Source organism: Biomphalaria glabrata, chromosome 4 (genome assembly GCF_947242115.1).
Source record: "Biomphalaria glabrata chromosome 4, xgBioGlab47.1, whole genome shotgun sequence".
NCBI classification, from domain to species: Eukaryota; Metazoa; Mollusca; class Gastropoda; family Planorbidae; genus Biomphalaria; species Biomphalaria glabrata.
In genome coordinates this window covers 9208324-9223480 of record NC_074714.1, presented here as the reverse complement: position 1 = coordinate 9223480, position 15157 = coordinate 9208324, and the positions used below count along the sequence as shown (strand labels likewise).

The 15157-nt window shown below is 35.5% G+C and overlaps 1 protein-coding gene across 1 annotated transcript in view; it reads right to left on the bottom strand.

The window, feature by feature from the left end:
• LOC106050688 (uncharacterized) overlaps positions 1-10585 on the bottom strand; it is a 32215-nt gene extending 21630 nt beyond the window's left edge. The window contains exons 1-5 of the mRNA XM_056026591.1: positions 10155-10585; positions 9053-9341; positions 5111-5298; positions 3478-3553; positions 1527-1679 (exon numbers count right to left, since the gene is read on the bottom strand). Coding sequence (XP_055882566.1) covers positions 1527-1679; positions 3478-3553; positions 5111-5298; positions 9053-9303 — 668 coding nt within the window. The 5' untranslated portion in view covers positions 9304-9341; positions 10155-10585. The remainder of the gene's footprint in view (positions 1-1526; positions 1680-3477; positions 3554-5110; positions 5299-9052; positions 9342-10154) is intronic.
• Positions 10586-15157: the final 4572 nt, after the last annotated feature.

Below are 15157 nucleotides of genomic sequence, written 5' to 3'. Positions count from 1 at the left end.
ATTGTTGTTGCATTTTCTCTTTGCTTTATCTTATAGAAGAGGGGGATTTAACTGCAAAACCCCCTGGTAGGGTGTTTTAAACTCAAAAGCCCCTTGGCTGCGCTGGGGCAAGTGATGGTTTAGTATTAAAATCTCACCCTAAAACAAAGTCAAAGCAAAAAATCAGTCACTAAATTCCTAGCGGTGGGGGGATATCATTTGGGCGTGGTTAAATCCCACCCCTGGCTACGCCCATGCTATCTATCTATCTATCTATCTATCTATCTATCTATCTATCTATCTATCTATCTATCTATCTATCTATCTATCTATCTATCTAAGGTTTCATAAAGCGTTACCATATTCTTTAAAGAGCGTCTGGAAAGCCGAGCATCAGTGCGGACGTTGTTGGAGCACAACACTATCTATCCATTTATGGTATGATAGTTTTATTGAATCTTCTTCTTATCTAATCTTATATAATAAAGACGTTACTTCAAAAAAGAAGATGATTACGTCCTACGCGTCATGCATTTAGTCATGCATATTAACCAATGACTTAAATTCTGCCAAGTCACTGGTTTTCCTGGCTAGCTCAGGCAACCCATTCCATGCTCTAATAGCACTAGGGAAGAAGTTTTACTATTAGTTTTAGTGATACTGTTTAATTGTCGTTATGCGCTAATGTAGAATTCATTTGTATAACATACATTTTTCAACTTTTGAGCGTCGTAGGTTCCATTCCAATCAAGTGTTGTATGTAGTAGATCTGTTGTTCCAACTGTTAGCGGTTACTAAGTTTGGCAAGCCAAATAATGTCATGAGCTTTATTAAGAGTTAAGAGGTTCACCCTATCAATATAAATTTTGACTCTCAAAGAAGCGTTACATTTGTAGGCTGGGAGGTGGCTTTATCGTTGATGAGATATAGAATAGAATACATTTCATCTAGAGGTTAATACTTTATTCAGTAATCAAGTCTTCAACTAAACTCAAATTAAATGCAGAAATCCTATAAGTTGACCGAAACTATAAATTTTTCAGAAACACAATAAAAAATAAATAACTTAAGTTCAAATAACCAACAATCAATAACCAAATGACTCTGATTGCTCGTCTTGTATTCTATTAGTCTTGCAAAAAGAAATATTTATAAGAGTATGCCATTCATCACTTTTAATTAAATATTCTTCATTTCTTTGAACCTCATTAATATTTACCAAATATATATATATATACCAAATATATATATATATCGTCAAGAAATTTTCCACTCTTTGAACTACTATTTAAAAATAATTGATCCATAATCTGTCCCGCTTAAGGACACGGCCTCCTTTTGCAGGCTGTCTAGTAATCCTATGAAATCAACACACACAATCGTAACGTGAAAATTTTCAACTATATAATTACTCTATATAATACCTTTTTTTTTTGTTTTCAGTTAACAGAGTAAGCTCTACATTTGATAATCAGTATACAAACTAATGGCTTTTAGTAGAAATGATACAATTGTATCTAACATTACAAACATTGTGGATCACTTACCCAGTAGGTGACAGTAAAATGAGCATAAAAATCATTCCCATGATCAATATAGAGGCTACTATTGCTACAATATTTACTCCCGTTAGCCAATCAAAGTCTTCGTTTATATCAGAACATACAGTTTCATTTGAAGATTCAACAACTCTACAACAGCTGCGAGATAAAGCACATAGAAATGTAAATGTCTAGATACATCTACACAATTTATCTACTAAATAAAGCATATAATAAGGAGTATTTTTCTTTGTTCTATATTGAAATGAACATCGTTTGACCAATCTTGATAAAACTTGATATAAATGTTACTTAGATCATGTCTACTACTGTAGTTTACGATTAATCTACCTACAACAACAAGAAGGCCCTAAAAATGTTCAGGTGTATAGATGCGATAGTCGTCATTAGGTTGAACAGCCATACTGACATACATTTTAACAATAGTCCATGTCATAAATCGCGCTTTGATACAAATGATATATATTGCTTTTAAGAAACATAAGAAACAAAAAAAAATTATAAAGACCTATTGATAAGCATGTTTACCATAATATACGTTATTTCATACAATTCACCTTCATATGTGTACATTTTCAAACATATTGCAATTGCACAAATGTTTTAATTATAAGTCTCGCTACAACTTGTGGAATATGTCAATCACTAGCAATGCTATACCCGGCTGGCCAGATGACACCTCGTTAACCGTGGGCCTTAGAAAAAGATGAACTTTAGGCCTACTTCAACTGCCCCATAGCATAGATCACTAAGTTTGAAAGAGGAACTTTACTTAATGAATATATATATATATATATATAGAGAGAGAGAGAGAGAAAGAGAGAGAGAGACAGAGACAGAGATAGATTGTAATTGATATAAGTGAGTAAGTACTTATGTTATAAGAAACTGACACGCATTTTTAGCGGCCCCCGAAATAGGAAAAGACGCTCTTAGTTTTGTGTGGCCTGTCTGTCCGTCTGTCCGTCCGTCCCGTATAGATCTAAGAAACTAGAAAATAAAATGAAAATCGGACATCATGATATTTTAGATCATTTAAAGTTCTGATTCAACGGCTTTTTTCTTTTCTGAAAGCGAAAAATCTAATTTTTTAAATAAATCATGCCAGCAGTTTGTTCATAAAAATACACCATTTTTTACAACTATTCACTATTAATAGTAACAAACACTGGAGACTTTTTTAGTAAGGGAGATAGTCATTCACCATTTTTTAAAACACATTTATGCAAATGGTTTTAGATTTTTTACAAAAAAAAAAATTGACTTTTTATTTTAAAGAGAAAAACTATTTACTATGCAAATAAGTTGGACATAATTTAAAACAACAATTAATAAGTAATTTTTTCATATTATTGCGTGAACTGCAAGGTGTACATTACAACGTGGAACACCAACTGAAAGGATTTTTTTTTTACGAAAATGTTTTTTTCTTGAGGCTTTGAATAGGAGATTGACCCTTACAAAACAATTAGATCAATTAGATATTCATTATAACACATTAGTTAGGCCAGGTTCACATCTAACTTCACATTCATTTTCACCTAGTCCTATCCCTTGGTCTGCTGGACCTTTGGGGCACCACACAGGATCTGTCAACCTTCTTTCTCCATTCTTCTATGTCATTTGCCTTTGATAGAGTTTCATACTATATACTTGAAAGCTGCCTTTTTAGCTGCATGGGTGGACCACTTCTGATAGAATTTAATACCGATATTCTTCTTAAATATTTTTCTTGCTGGGTGGACCACTTTGGGGGGCCGATATTGAGTTTGTGTTTCCACACAAACTGTCTATGTAACCTTGTTAAAATTAGTTTTTAATTTGATTTGATATCGTGGTATGTAAAGAAACTATTTATTCTATTTGCTATGTAAGTACTTCAAGTGCTTGAAAACTATAGTAATATTTGGTCAAGGTATTACGTAGAGAGACTTACTTATATGAAACTACTCCTATACCATTTTTATCCACTATATTAGCTGAACAAATGTGGGAATCGACAATTGAAACATCTGCAACGAGGTATAGAATATTTTTGAAAATTAATACAAACCACAGAGTCGTACTACTAAAAATGATTTAATGGAGGAAAATACATAATTATTAAAAATGCTATACATTTATTATTGAATGTAGAACAGAAATGTGAGATGGAGCCTAAATAAAAAAGAGTAGACATGTATATGAAATTTGTTGAATAGTTCTAAACATTAATTAACAAACAAGATATTATAAAGAGAAGATATTATAACAATGAAATATGACTTTTACACTGTACGATATATATTTCACATTTTAAAAATCTGGAAAAAGATGTTACTAGATTTTCAATACTTTCATTAAAAAACATCAAGGCGATGTGATGAAGGGAGTTTCTAATAATTATGAACTCGTTGTGGCCTCTGCGGTTGTGTCGTGCGTAGTTATTGCGTCACACAAATTTATCCCATATCCTACTTTCCTACACCGGAAGTCTACGTTTCTAAAAAAAACAAACCAGCCAGCAAAGCTATCTATTTAAGTCCAGACTGAGTTAAGGGCCCACATGGACCCTCTTTTTGTTTCTTTTCCTAGTCCATCTTCTCTAAAAGAGCGAAATTGTTGAGAAAAGGTATATATCTAGAAAGTATCGATGCTGTTCTTAGTTCTTAGGTGATAAGTTAACACAACTCTACTGTTAAGGAAGCTCTATTTCAAATTCTTATTCCAGAAGAGAAGTCTTATTATTGACCATGTGTTGTTTTGTTTGCTTTTATGTGAAAAATAACGTCACATTATTTTAAAAAATGTATTACTTTAAACGATCATAAGAAGACTATGACTTGTACATTCGTGATCTATTGGTGAATTCGATGGGGGCCGCCTCTGAGTTTGTTGTTGTAAAAAAACAACATACCTGGATAGTACTAGGTAGTACCGGATAATTTTTTAATTCTATACAGTAAACATTCTGTGAGACGTACACTGACAGTGTACGCTAGCAGGAAGTGACACCTTGCTCCGTTGGCTAAAGAAACATGATTTTAACATCACCTGCCCTGTAGATCGCAAGCTCTGAAAAGGGAACTTTATTTATTTGACAGTCTAAAATAACAGAACAATGGACCCTCTCTCATAATCCGATCACATCATCTTCGGCACCAAAACGCTAAAAAAAAAACCCCCAATAAATAAACATAAAAATAACAAAAATAAAAGCAAATGGCAGCCTTTACCTTTTCATAAAAAGCGAAAAAACAAAACAAAACACCAATACAATATCAACTAGGAAAAAGAAGGATAAAAAAAATAACGATGACATTGAATTTCTACACTGTTAATAAAAATCTGGAACCAATGTAGCTAGATTTATAATATTTGTAATAAAATCATCGCAGAATGTGACGACGAAGAGTAGTTACTTGGATACAAACGGATTTTCTAAAAATCTACATGTTTCTCTATACTAGACTGATTTTTAAAATAGATTTATGTTTTAAAGTATTAATAAATCTTAGCTGTTATTCTATTACATTTAAATTGTTTATTTAACGAAAAAAAACAACTACGGAATGGAGACTTTTACTCACGACCAATGAAAAACTTCCTCGTTAATATCTCAACTTCTTCATAATCTATAGAATAGATGCAATCCTCTGGAGTGACATTCAAGTCGATATGTATAGTCTGGATATTCATAAAATATCTTGTTATGGAGAAATAGTAGTCGTAGATCATTGGCAAGATATCCCCAATCTTCTCGTTGATATTAAACCATCTGGAGACGTAGATAGGTATATGTATAAGAAACAAGCAAAATAAAAAAAAACTTTAGAAAAACAAACAAACAAAGCTTAAAAAAGTGTATCAATTAGTTTGGATCAGTCATGTACTTAATTTGTAATATATGGTGCGTCCATCGTGGTTCGATGATGACCACTTTGTCATCCAGGGGGTTGAGGGCTTTGCCCTGGGGTTTTGTGCCTCCTCATGTGGCTGGTGAGACCTATGTGAGCCCGGAAGTTCAGCTGCACACTGGGCAGGTTATTCCAGCTGGAGCTAGTGTCTATGGCCTTTCTTTTTCTTTCTGACGCTTTTCTTTTGCCAGCACCGTTCTCTTTTCCTCAGCAACCTGTGCGCCAGTTTTCACAGCGCGATGCCATGATGCTCTGTCATGTGCCTCTGTCTCCCATTTGGCTGGGTCAATGCTGAAGGCTTTCATAGAAGCTTTGAGGGTGTCCTTAAAGCGTTTTCTTGGACCAGCTTGTGAGCGCATTACTTTCCTTAATTTGCTATACTGGAGTCGTTAAGCGATGTGGTGGTCTTCCATTCTACAGATGTGTCCTGCCCATCGCAGCTGGGACTGCATTAGGGGATTGTATGGTTGCTTTGTAGGCCCGCTCTTCGAAGGGTATTTTTTTTCTTGCCATTTAACATTCAGTATTTTGTCTGAAACAGGTTATGTGTAAGTGATTTAGTTGTTGTTTTTTTTTGCATGCTTTCTAAATACTATCCACGTTTCTGAGGCATGGAGCAATGTAGGGAGGATGACAGCTTGATAAACGCCTAGCTTTTTATACGTTGATACCACGTCTGTTCCATACATTTTTAGACAGTCTACCATAGGATGCACTGGCCTTGGCGTTACTCAGGTAGATTTTATTATCGATCATTCCGTTTCTGGAGAGTGTGCTGCCAGGATATGTGAAATCTTTCCGTTGCATTTATATCATGCCCTTGTATCTTTATGCTTTGATCCAAGTAAGCTTTCCCTGGAGCAGGCAAATAAAAGTCTTTTTTGTGTTCCATAGTTAGGCCAAAGTCTGAAGATGCTCTTGAGCCTTCTCGGGTTGAATAGGTCACCATCAAATCTATACGTTCTATTTCTCCCGTTATTATCTCTTTTTGTGAATGTATCTATCAGCATAGCAGAGAACGATAAATTCAGTTTATACCATCACTTCAGTCAAGTACTATTTGTTTCCCATGTTTGAGATAGCTTACAACGTAATTTATTACCAATAGTTAATTAACTAATTATTCTTGCGTTGTCAGGTAAAAGAAATAATTGTTGGAAATTTCAGCTTGATCCGAGATTGGGTGTCGGAGAAATAAAGTTTACAAACTTTTGGCCAGACAGACAGACAGACATACAGACATAAAGAGTAAGATTATATAAGCTTTGTAAAAGACCTAATCATACTATAACACGAGAACATTAATGAATATTTTAATGAATAATTAATATATTTCCATAACGTATGAAATTTACAACTCAAGATTGTAACCAGGAAAGGATATACATGTATTACTGTTATAGTGAATATGCGCGTGTTTCCGAAGTAATTATGGGAAACGTTGGGCGGATGTTTTGGTTGTGTAGGCTGAAAAGATTCTGATGTAACCACGAGCTGTTCTGTCGTAGCTCAAGTTACTACTAGTGTGAAAGTTAAAGAGGGGGAGATCAAGCGAGAGGGGGGACAGAGGAACGAATATTATTGAACTTGTTTAAAGTATCATGTTTAACTTGTGTTTCTACATACATCTATATTATAATTATATATTATACTAGTCGACCAGCGGCGTAGCATACGCGCTATTTTTGCAGGGCCGGCCTTAGGCCACTGCCACCTATGCGACCGCAGTGGGCCCCGCACTTTCATAGAACTCGCAGTAATTCAAGGTGAATAAATTATCAAATTAAACCATTTTAAATCTTAAAACAGATTTCCCGCGCCCTCTAGTCGATTTATCAGGAGCTCCTGGAAATCTCCCGAAATCGCAAAATATACGAAAAAGTCCTTAAAATATACGTAAATCTATAGACAAAAATTGCCATTTTGGGGTGTCATTCAATATGGAAAACGCCAATCCTATGCGCGGCATTATACATCAGCCGTAATTGTGTAATCTGGTGAGAAGCTTCTCGCGTCTCAAGCTAAAGAAGAATTACTTGAGGTCAACATATGGTAATTCTTGCTATTGAGCGTGATCTATGTAGGAAACATAATTATTATGATATACTGTATGACTTTGCTACAGGCAAGGCTCATAAAGTAATTCTGTACGTAGTAAAGAATAAATAAAATGCATAGACGAATTTATTTTCTAATACAAACTCTTAAATTTCACTTATTATCCGCTTCCCTACCCAGAATCGGCCCCGCGAAATCCGTTTCGCATAGGGCCCCACAATGGTTAAGTCCGGCCCTGCTATTTAGTGACGGGTGAATATGCATAGTAGATTACTTGTTCTCTTTCGATGACTTCTTATCTTATCTTATATAATACAGACGTTACTTCAAAAAAGAATATGATTACGTCCTACGCGTCATGCATTTAGTCATGCATATTAACCAATGACTTAAATTCTGCCAAGTCACTGGTTTTCCTGGCTAGCTCAGGCAACCCATTCCATGCCCTAATAGCACCAGGGAAGAAGGAGTATTTGTACAAATTTGTCCTAGCATAGGGAACGAGGAATGTGCCTTTATCTTTGTGTCTTTCAGAGTATTTTATTAAATTTTGTTTTTGTATTTGAAGATTATGGTTCAGTGTTTTATGTATAATTGCTACTTTACTTTTGAGTCTTCTGTCCTGAAGGCTTTCTAAATTTAGTGATTTTACTCTAGTCAAATGTGAATATTCATTTGTTATGAATCTCACTGCTCTATTTTATGTCTGTTCCAGTTTCTTAATTTTTTCTTGAGTTGAGGGGTCCCAAACAGAGGATGCATATTCTATAATTGGCCTAACCATAGTTAAATAGCATTTGGTCACAATGGTTAAGTCCGGCGCTGCTATTTAGTGTTTGTAAAAGGTTTGTAAAATGTTTGTAAAATGTTTGTTTGTAAAATGTTTTACATGTTTCGGATGTTCCTTCAGAGTTGAAGATAGTTTACTGTCTAGTCCAAACCTCCCGCAGGACGAAGGTGGATGGGAGCGGACTGGGTTTGATAAATCCAAACGACATTCCAGCGCGCAAACAGCACGACCACCCGTAGTCACGGGTGAGTACTATTCTTTTTTTTCGCGGGGTACCTATCCACAGAAATAAGAGAGTGATATTTCCTTTACTTCTTCTCGTCCAAACTCTTGGGTCATGAAGAGAATTATATATATAGATTATATGCTATTAGAGCATGGAATGGGTTGCCTGAGTTAGCCAGGAAAACCAGTGACTTGGCTGAGTTTAAGTCATTAGTTAACATGAATAACTAGATGCATGACACGTAGGACGCTAACATCTTCTTTTTTGAAGTAACGTCAGTGTTATGTAAGATAAGATATAAAAGTTGAAAGATGTACATATGTGCAAATAGGAGTTTTATTCTATTCAGTTTTATTTTTAAACACGTTTATTCAAGCTCATTTGAAGTTCTACATTACGAATATAATACTCCTCACTCGGTTGTACAAGCCGTTTAAAGCTACAAACCAAAGCCCGAGTATCTAGACTCGCCATAATGCTAACTTAATATTGATTATTAATTAAACAAATCATCGATCAAGATCTGAGGTTGTAGACTTACCTCATTGGTTGAAATCTTGGTGTATTCGTTGTGTTAGTCCTGTCAAAGGTAACTCTCTCGTTGTCATCATTGATGTACGTCACAAAATATTCCACTAGATCTCTTTTGTCGATTTTTCCAAAAGACGGCCATTGTCGTGATTTGATGACCCGGTTACTGACTGCCAAGTTACATTGTGATAATCGGCAAAAGACAGGCACAAGTACATTTATTGTCAACAATGACACAAGCGTGACGAAAGTATACGTCATTTAGGATCAGCTGAGCTCTTCAAATCTGTGTTCAGACTCTAAGTAGATTAAAGAAAATATTTTTTTAAAATTGGGATGTTGAAAAACAAACACCTTCTGTCAACGAGATAAAATTTTATATTTACAAGGATACGATGCAGCGTTTAAAAATAATCATTAATCCTTTATTTTTCAACTTAATTGATTTTAATGGCTGTAAATCTAGTAACATCAGTCAGATTGTCTAGTTAAGTATGTTTGACCATTAGGAAATATTTTTACTAATGGCCAGGGGTGAAGCGGTTGCTCTTTGCGCTTCACACTCTTCGGTCCTGCCTGAAGTCTCCATAATGGCAGCGACCTTTACTAGAATTGGGTCAAGCTATATACGTAGCGCGCTGCCACCGTTCCAGGACAAAGCTTGCTAGAGGAGGCCCAAGTCCGCGCTAGCTACGTGGAATTTCTTCGTATTACCATTCTTTAAACCGCCACTGAGGGGCGTCCTAAATAGCTCGAAGTTAAAATCATTAGCTACCATGCTACCATGTTACTTGTAGCAAAAATACTATTTTTTTTGTAAGCTACACATTTCATCATTATATTTAACGCTGTTTAGATAACACTGAGCAAGATCTTAAAATTAATCTAAAAATTCCCAAAATGAAGCTAAGTAAATTTGGAGACATACGCAAGATTAGCGATAAAACAAAATTGTCAACGCATGCTTATAACATAATACCAGCCCTCACCCAAATTTCTTGACAAGTAAACAAAAATACACACACACACACAAAATAGTAAGAAAAACAAAATCGAATTTGTGTAAATAGCAAATGGCAAGAGAAAATAAAAAGAAGAAAAAAAAAACATACCTTTAACAAACATGAGAGCAAAGAATCCGTCTCGGCTACAGAAGTCTATACTCTGTTTTACAACAGTTTCAGTAAGTTTACTCACACAGTTCTGCATGCGAAACTTTTTCAGGAAAATGCTGCTTCTGAGAAAAACGCAATCTATGACTTTTTTTTTTTTACCTGCTCTACCCGCCTCCTTGACGATATTTTGGAAAACGAGTAGTTTCCCTTATTTCTCCTTCTTGCTCTCTGTCTCACGCTTGTTTTTTTCTCTCATTTATCTCTCTCTCTCTCTCTCTCTCTCTCTTATTTCATCTTTTACACTTCTTTCTGTCTTATCTCCCCCCCCCTTCCTCTCAGTTCATAGACTATGTGTTTCTATGCTTCGTTCTATTTCATCCTGTGCAATAGTTTACAACTTTCTTATTGTTCTTTCTTGTAGTTTAGATCCTAGCCTTAGAATGAGTTACGTTGATTTATTTTTTTTTAAATTTTAAGCTTACATCTGAAGAATATAAATTGATTATCTGCATTGTCGTTAACATTTAAATAATACATGAAATCTAGGTAAACATTTTTGTTAAAGATATGTTAACAAAAGTGTTTCTATTGTCTTATACATTACAGACGTGACTTCAAAGAAGAAGATCATTACGTCCTAAGCATTTCGTGTGTCAATCAAATCATACATATTAATCAGTGACTTAAACTCTACTTTCCTAGCTGAATCAGGCCATTAGAGAATGAAATGTGTTGCCTGAATCAGCCAAGAAAACCAAAGACTTAGCAGAGTTTAAGTCATTGATTAACATGTATGACTAGGTTGACACATGAAATGTGTAGGACGTAATTATTATTAATATTTTTGAAGTAACGTCTGTAATATATAAGATAAGAAAAAGAAGATAATTCATTCCATTCTCTAATTGCACTAGGCAAGTAGGATCATTTATACAACTTTGTCCTAGAATATGGCATAATAAATGTGCTTCTATCTTTGTGTCTTTCTGAGTATTTTATTAGGTTTTGTTTTTCTTATGTTTTCTTGAGTGAGGGGTCCCGAACAGAGGCATGTTTCGTATTTGAATTAAAATATCGAGTATTCTTTTTGTTCAGAAATAGAGTGAATTGAATGAACAAGTGCAGATCTGTCAGTCAGAAATATTCAATTTATATCAACGAGTCTCAAGTCTTAAACGCTTCATTTTAAGTATATATTATCAAAATATTCAAGAAAAGACATGCATGTACTGTTCTAAGCCATTAATAAGGAATGGGTTCTTTTTGAGAAACAAAAAAGGCTAGAAAAAATAATAAATCTCAAAAGTAAACATCCAATGACTTCAGTGATCATCTTTCTTTTAAAAAAAAACATCTTTGAATCAAACATTCCAAACACGCAATCAACTTTGCTGCTGTTTAATGCCAGCACGTCGACCCAGACACTGCGTACGCTCGTTTATGTTATTTTTGAAAGGCGCGAGAAGTGTGTTCTGTTAGAACATGAAAACATTGCTAGCCTCACCTTGACCTATATGTTGCATTTGCATTTGTAATAAAAAAAAAAGCAGTGCAATCTTGTAATGTTACATTGAACTAATAATAAAAAAAAATCCCAAACCTTTTTTTTTTAAGAATAAAATTCCTTCATTATACAACTTATAACAAGTGCTAGGATTAAAGACAAGTACAACATATAGAATAGAATGTCAAAAGTAATTATGTACAGCGGCGTCACTAGGATCGGTGTCACCCAGAGCGGTTAGCTCAAATCAACTTTCTCAAAACTTTTTCGTTAGTCTGTTCTTTTTGTTGAACCAGTATAGTGAAGTGATGCCCTACTTTCATGGATTGTTGTTCAACTGTAAAATAAGTGTTCATTCTATTTAAAAACCACTTTGTTTGTGACATTGATTCGATAGCTATTGCATATTTTACAATTGTTAGACGTTTTGACGAAAATGAAAACGGTATAGAATGATAATGTGTTATTCAAACTTTGATTAGCATCTAAAATAGATAATGTTTGCAACCCATAGTCTCTTCATTCGTGATGTGGTCTTTGTAAGTAAAACTTAGAATCTTTCTGTTACATCTTAGTTCCATTGCTCGCCTTTCTTTCCCACAATATCTATCAATCAATCTAGATCTATCTATCGTTCACACAATCTCGGCTGTCAATTGTACATATCAACTGCCGAATATCTTGCTTTGATTGAATGTTCAACACCTGTTGGAATGTGATACAGATGTCAATGCCGACAAAAGGCAAGAAAAATCATTATTACTTCTTGATGTGAGAATATTAATTAAAAAAAACACTTTGTGAGACCTAAATTAAAGGATTGACAAACTAATTTTCTGTACGCAGTGAATACAAGGATACTATGTCAGCAGTACATGAATCAATAAGAATTAATGTTCAACATAAATGAGTTTGAAATAAAAGTTTTAAAGAATCAGTAGATTTGTGTAAGTGGCTAGAGGTGTAAGCTCTGTGCTAAAATAAGATCTATCTATCTATCTATCTATCTATCTATCTATCTATCTATCTATCTATCTATCTATCTATCTATCTATCTATCTATCTATCTATCTATCTATCTATCTATCTATCTATCTATCTATCTACCTATCTATCCAATGCTTAAAAACGTTACATTCGAAAGCCTATTCAATGCTACACATCCTTAGAAATTGATGATATATCTATGAGGGAGAAGAGAATAACGCCCTACGTCTATCCACAGTCAGAGATGTTAATCAGTGACTGTCTATCTGGTAAAAGTGTACATGTTATTTCTCCCACACACAATCTCGGATCAAGCTGAAATTTATTTCTTTTACATTGTGACAAGTCAAAAACTCGCTGTCAGAGTCACTCTAAATTATCACAGCATTAATTATCATTTTTTCATTATTTATTTATTTTATTTTAATTATTTCCCCATCCTACCCCTAAATTATTCACCCGCCACACCTTTTCCGCTCCAGGCTAGACTTAGTTGACCACATTGGAGATAGCTAGGCCACGTCTTTCGATTTATCTTCCCTTGACCGGGGCAAAGATACGCACAGACTCTTTGATTTTATCGGCAGGATGTCTGACAGCCGCAGTGGACACCACCTTGTGTGGAATGCAAGTCACTCCCCCCTCCTTTTCTCCTACGTCTCTCTTTGATCTAGGAGATTACTCGAGTCAAAGCGCCTCTCGACGCTCCCATCTTAAGTCTAATTCACCCACGTGTAAGATAATTCTAAGCCTAGGACATTTCCTGTTTCCGCTCACATTTTCCAGGCCTTTGTATATAAGGTAAATTAAATCAAGTCTGACCCTCTCTTTCTCATTCGAGCTGAGCTATCGAGTCTGGACTATATCATTTATTCTCCCTCCTAGAGGAATACCTGGTGGTAAGCCGAACTTAATCACAAGTTCCATCTTAATTACTCTGTGTATATTTCCATTGGATTTTATCATGTGTATTTTGCCTAGTTCATTTATATTTAATTAGTGCATTGTGTATTTCTCACTGGCGTAAGTAGAAAACATAAACATGTCCTATGTATTTATTTATGTATTGCATTAATCTATTAATGCTACGTTGCTCAATTGATCGTTGATGCAACCATGTATATATTTGTACATCTTAGTCTATTTCCTTTATCTCGGCTGACAACCGTGATAATTTTACTAGCGCACTAATACTGCGTCTAGAAAAGAGATACGAGTTATCTCCCATGCAGTGAATTGTCTCCCCTGTACTCATTTTATTCTAAGGAGAGTTGCGCCGCTTGAAGGGACACCCTCTCCATTCAAGCACGCTTCATTGTTCTCGACCCACGGTCATATGTAAACAAACCATCTGGGTCGCTGACCACCGCCCATCCCCCCTCCTTCTTTCTCTATCCACCTGTGTTGTTTTTTTGAGATTATTATTTCCCCTTCTATGTACATTTTATATTATTACTTTCCCTTTTATGTACATTTCTATATTGCTACTATCTGCCATCTATTTTCCAAATCCCATTTGTCATCATCTCCCCTTTGTGCTCTAAAGCAATTTTACCAATCTGACGAATGCACCTCAGTCGAGGGCATCGATAAGCTGTATGAGAGACATGTCCTAACTTGCCTTTATTTATCCGCAGCCTCCCTCAGGTGTCTGCCTATTTACCTGCCTATTTATTCATTGGATCAACGATCTATTTACCTGCATCTGTGCTTAGTGCTATTCAGCACTGCACTTGCCTACTGAGATCTACTCAACTCTACCACTTGGCGCTATCGGCATTGCCCGCCTATTCGACAGCCCACCTGTCAAGCTGTTAGGTGCGACGTCCCTATAGATTCAGATCTGTGTGAGACGTCATAGCTACGCCAACCCTCTGCAACTCACTGGACATATCCTGTCAACTACGCTGCCCACGGCAGATCAGCTCTGCCCGCAGTAACCTTGTGCCCACGGTAGCCGGCCACCCGCCCTACTGTGCCCACTACAGATATTAGAACTTGGGATTGAGACTCCACAAGAACTATATCACCGGCGTCCCTCTATCCGCTAGAGCGCCACCTCCAGCTGCAGAACCTCAAGCCAGGACACCGCCAGCTGCGACATCAACAGGAATACCAGCTAAGTCAGAGGACAAATTGACATACTCTCTTATTAGGTGCAAGAGTGATGATTAAATCTAATATCATTTAGAGATAGATGCAAACCCTCCCCCTTTTTATTCTTATATGTATATTTATGTAAATAAATATTCTTTATTTTAACTTTTGTATCTATCTTTCATTGCTTTGTCTCGTTGCGTGTCTGCTCCCGATTCATATGCTGATAGGTTGGCGTGTGATAGCTTTAAAAATAATCCTCCCCTAGACATTAAACGTGCCAAACACACATCACATTTCCCCACCTGTCACATACATGACAACACAAGAATCAATAAAAAAAATTAAACCAGTTAGTTAATTAACTATTAATAATTAATTATTGCGTTTTGTTACTCGAACAAGGGAAAGA